At 35.8% G+C, this 5,139-nt stretch overlaps 1 protein-coding gene across 1 annotated transcript; it reads left to right on the top strand.

Moving 5' to 3' along the window:
* Positions 1-207: 207 nt before the first annotated feature.
* 42sp43 (P43 5S RNA-binding protein) lies at positions 208-2,698 on the top strand. Its single transcript, XM_056480339.1, has 9 exons — positions 208-378; positions 555-655; positions 866-962; positions 1,067-1,152; positions 1,242-1,315; positions 1,554-1,634; positions 1,769-1,998; positions 2,128-2,181; positions 2,338-2,698. Exons 1-9 carry the CDS (start codon positions 244-246, stop codon positions 2,578-2,580), a joined length of 1,101 nt encoding a protein of 366 aa, XP_056336314.1. The 5' UTR covers positions 208-243; the 3' UTR covers positions 2,581-2,698.
* Positions 2,699-5,139: the final 2,441 nt, after the last annotated feature.

The following is a 5,139-nucleotide window of genomic DNA, read 5'->3' as shown; positions in this document are numbered from 1 at the left end:
AACCGACATACTAGGTTTTGGTTAATTTCGGGGTGTAGCAGATGGTAGATACGCACTCATTGTTTACCTTATTATCAAGCATCATTAACACAACCCTCTACAGGTGGCGGGACTGTAGCTTATAAAGGGAATCCCAGTGTAACCGTAGTCATAGAACTGATGCTTTCAAAGAACGAATGTAACAGAAAAGTCTACTATAAAGGAATAATCATATAAACGTATGTAGACCGTTTTGTTAAAACAATGAACACTGAGGTAATCAAGAGAGAAGACGTTGTACCGCGAGTGCAGCTGTTCAACTGCGCTTATTCTGAATGTGGAGCTACATTCACTCGCCAATGGCGTTTGCAAGAGCACGAGACCGTGCACACTGGCGCAGTAAGTGATGCATCGTTGCTTGAATGCTAAAATATCTTTAAAGATGTCTCAATTTGTCAGACATGCGGTTAGTGATTGCGTTATATTAAATGCAGTTTTTTTTCCCCTGTATGTTATTGTGCTGCACTGAGTACATTGTGCGTGTGCGTGTGCGTGTGTGTGTGTGTTCCCTTCAGCGACCTTATAAGTGTGTTGTTGTGGGATGTGGACGCAGTTTCACTCGTAAATCGCACCTGAGTCGCCATACTGCAGTACACAGTGGAGTGAAACACTTCAAGTAACTATAATAATTAGCAGTCATCACTTTAAATTAATCCCTCTTTGTATAATGCATTTACTTGAGCCTTTTTGCTAACTATGGTGAACTTTTCAATAAGTTCAAGTAACCGCTGTTGAGCGCTATAGCTGTAGGTTTCTAAATGTTTATTTGCAGCAAAGCTGCAACAAGCTTTTTTGTTTGACTCCTTTAAAATTTGTTTTTGAGCAGGTGTAATGTCACTGCATGTGGCAAAAAATTCCAAGCTGCTGATAAACTTAAGAGACATGTGCGGTATGTGCACAGTGAAAATGAAGAATATTTCAAGGTTAATTTTCACATTTTCTCTATTTGCCACAGTCACATTAGTTTACTGTCACATTTCACTCTTTGAATATCTTTGCTTTGTCCTGAATGGGTTTACTTTTTCAGTGTACAGATCCCCAGTGCTGTAAGGCATTCAGGAAACGACGAGCATTAAAACTGCACCTAGCAACTCATGGTACTTCAAGTTTCAGGTATTGTATTCAGCCTAAAATTGCCTGTCATCAGAATTTTGACCGTTAAATGTATAGATAAAATGTCTGACTTGTGTCTGTTTCACAAGATGCTCAAAAAACGACTGTGGAAAGAAATTTGACTCTCACATTGCACGGAAAGCTCATGATCGGAGACATTTAGGTGAGGGTTTATTAGTTTTAAAATGTTCTGACATTAACTGCCATTTATCTAAAGCCAGATCAGCCCTTTTTATTTACAGCCTTTTTTTTTTTTTTTTTTTTTTTACTGGGAGGTTACTGCTCACCCACTATTTAAACCATCAAAAAATATTTGAATGAATAAAAGCTAGTCAGAACACTTCTGAAACCAGATTATGGTGACTTTTTTTTTATTTTATTTTTTTTATTATTTTTATTAGGTTATCGGTGTCTTCGCACAGAATGCCCCATCACTGTGCACACCTGGGGGAGTTTAATCAAACACATGGCAAGTCACCCAGGTAAACTATGTAGCACTAGTTTTAGTTGCCTGTGAACTGCCAAGACCATTACTTGCTGCTGTTTTTTTTGTGTAAGTTGCATGCTTTAATGCCCATATTGGTTTCTGAAAGATGTTGCTTAATTTTGTCAACAGTATCATTCTCCTGTATGGTATGTAAAAAGGTTTTTCGGAAACGTGATGCTTTGAGGAGACACAAGCGAACACATGCGTTGCAGAAGCCTGTTTTACTATGTCCAAGTCAGGGTTGTCAGGCATACTTTTCCACAACCTTCAACCTGCAGCATCATATTCGTAAAGTTCACCTGCAGCTGCTCTCACAGTGCTGTTCCTTCCCTGGCTGCAGTAAGACTTTTGCTATGCGTGTAAGTACATTAAGAAACAATGTCAAAAAATAGTATGGTTGACATCTTGTGCAAAGTGAATATTAGTGTACCTGTAGTTAAATTAATAAAAAATTATAGTTTAACTCCTACCTTTTGCTGGTTCCTCAGCGAAGCCTTGTACGCCACATGTTACATCATGAACCTGATGTGGCCAAAATCAAGGTAAGTCTCTTTTAAAAGGAATGTTTTGGGTTCAGAGCTACTGAAGCAGTTATTGTGGTAATTTGTCAGCAGCATCTTCAAAATGTTGTAAAATTTGTGCTGCAATAGTCTTTTTTTTTTTTTTCCATGCTTCTAGTTGTAATACTTCTCTTTTAGCACCCACATAAGCGAAGCAGCAAGAGTTGGCAGAAACGTTTGGAAGGACGAAATCGACGTCCTCTGGTTGAAGACCTCCATGCTCTTTTTTCATTGCGCATGAACATCACTCAGAGAGCCAAACTGGAAGCTGATCTGACTGGTTTGTTTAATGAGCGCAAAGTCCCCCATCACATTGATCCTGAAGTAAATCTCAGAGATCTGTTTGGTAGCCGATCGGCTCAGGCAAATGTGGCTGATTAAAAATAAATTTACAAAAAAAAATTATATAGTGTGCATGTATGCACTGAGGGGGAAAAAAGTTATGTTTAATTGGTTGGTATTGAGGTACAGGTTATTTATATTTTATTTTTTTTGACATAGTCTGAGATGTTACTTTGAGTTGTGCCTGTGATTTAAATAAAGATGGTTCAGTTGTCAATCTGGCTTTGCATTTTTTTTTTTTTTTTTTTTTTTTTACGTTTAGCTAGGGTTGTATTTCTCTGGAATTTAACAAAAGGGAAGTGGACTTGTGTGCTTTGGATCAAAGTTCCTACTGCAGAAACCGTTTGCTTAAGGTAACTAACAAATGGCTGGACATTCTCCAAAATATTTTGGTACACAGCAGAGTTCATGGTTAATTTTTATCACAGCAAGTCTTCCAGATACTGAAGCAGAAAAAGCTCTAGACCATCACACTAGGACAGTGGTTTTCTGAAACGTGGTGTAACTTATGCCACATTGACCCAGACCTTCCAAAAAGTTAAACTTTTAGTCTTGTCCGTGCACTGAATGTTTTCCCAGAAGTCTTGTGACCAAGATATTTTCTTGAAATACAGGGGCTGCGTTCAAAACCGCGTACTTCCCCGCTATTTGGTATTGAAAAAGCAGTGTTGAGTTTTTTTTTTTTTTTTTTTTTTTTTGAGAATACATTTGAATCCCCAATGTAAAAAAAAAAAAAAAAAAAAAAGCGAATTACCACAATCCTTGTGAGATTCAGCTGTACGTATACTCAATTTGTCTCTGTGCATATACTCGCCTACAACATAATAGGAGAAAACTGTGATGAAAGAAGTAGGTTGGAAACTTCAGTAGTCATAAAAGTATAGGTGAGAAATCCCCGCATGCCCTACTGATTCTGCTCAGATTCCGGAGTATTCTTAGATGGTTACTTGTCTATCCCAGTAGGCCATGGAGAAGCAGGAGAAGCGCATGCATCATAATATTGAGGAAAAATGGGACGCAGACGCTTTAAAATGTACGTTATTGAAAAGGGACTCTTCCCTGAGTAGCATGTGTTGAGCTAATGTTAGTGCACAGTGAATGGTAGAGTTGCTGAAAGTAAAGATGCATTATAGTTATGTTTGTTTTATTTTGCTCTAAAACACAAATGTGGAAATCATAATCATAATTCATCTTTATCTGTTCATTTTTATAGGTGATAAAATTAGGAATTTATTTTTGAACACAAATGACTATGCTGTTAAAATGTGTTTTATATGATCTGAAATGTGCTCAGACTGGGGCTGTGCATTGAGGATAAAGAAGCGCAGCAGTGCTGGAGATGATTCAATTCACCTTTATTTGTATAGAGCTTTTACAATGTCGATTGTGTCAAAGCAGCTTCACATAAAAGGTCATAGTAAATTGGAACAGAGTAGTTCAGTTTTTAGTGTTTAAGTGATGGTTGAGATGCGGTGGACGAGACCCTGGCAGACGTTGCTGTGGTCTCCATGTTCAGAATCGGTTTCTCAGGCATGAACCGCTTTGTCTCAACCCCGTTTTAGTCTGACTGCAGCAGTGGTGATGATGATGATGGCAAACACAGATGACAAACCGGCTGTGTGGAGATGCAGCAGAACATGTAGTTCTATCTCTAATACATGATTGCTAGAATAAGTTTGAATAAAGCTTTGTTTCATGTGTTGACTTATTTGTCATGGTTATTTTTATTTATTCTTTTAATCATATATCAATGTTTTCATTTATGGTCAATAAATGAAATATATTTTTTAATATATGCATTTCATATTTTGACTGAAAATTAATATGTACTCACATTGACTGCATTTTTCTAGTGACTTCATGCATAGCTGTGGCATAAAAAACAAATTTTAATTTGTATTTTGTTTCATGTATGATTTGTTAGATTTATAAGTAATTCTTTAATTAAGGGCACTTTTAAGTCCTTGGATCATATATCCAAAAATATATATAATTTTGAACAAATTTCTTTTTCTTTGTCAAACTAACTATAAAACTTACTTTTAAAAAATGTACTACTTTCTATTATATTTTTTCACATATTATTCATTATCCTTTTAGGTGTCAAAATCACTGTTTTCACCTTGTCGCACAGCCAAAGTTTTAAACTTCAACAATAAAAAAAAATAACATTTTAAAAGATTATTTATCTGTTAACTATTAATGTATCTTAATTAGGCACTAGTGAAATAAGTTAAATATTTTAAAGTTATTAATGTGAGACTATTATCAATATTATTTTTTAAACAACATATAGCTGTCGCACAGTATCGGTGTCATTTCCACCACAAAACTGAAGTTTCACTTTAAAAGGTTTGTGTGAAAGATTATTTTGATGGTTTCTATGAAAATGAAGTGACATCTGAGCACATGTTCAAGATGGAGAGAATTTAAATTTTCATCAACAACACAAAGAAAAATCAAGGTAAATATTGCTTAATAAGGAAATACATTTATTCTACGTCATTTCCAAACATGCTGTACCTTCAAAGGTGTTTTTAAAAACCAAACAGCATTAAGATAAATAAGTGTATTTTGTATACATGAAAGGCTAGTATC

This window comes from Danio aesculapii, chromosome 19 (assembly GCF_903798145.1).
Source record: "Danio aesculapii chromosome 19, fDanAes4.1, whole genome shotgun sequence".
NCBI lineage: Eukaryota > Metazoa > Chordata > Actinopteri > Cypriniformes > Danionidae > Danio > Danio aesculapii.
The sequence above is the reverse complement of the archived record's forward strand: the minus strand, read 5'-3'. Positions and strand labels throughout refer to the sequence as shown.

Excerpts from the sequence above, each read along its gene's own strand:
- 42sp43 (XM_056480339.1), top strand. The coding sequence starts at position 244 with ATGAACACTGAGGTAATCAAGAGAGAAGACGTTGTACCGCGAGTGCAG. Across the intron at positions 656-865 it reads AGTGGAGTGAAACACTTCAA|GTGTAATGTCACTGCATGTG; the intron begins GTAACTATAATA and ends GTTTTTGAGCAG. Across the intron at positions 1,999-2,127 it reads GTAAGACTTTTGCTATGCGT|CGAAGCCTTGTACGCCACAT; the intron begins GTAAGTACATTA and ends CTGGTTCCTCAG.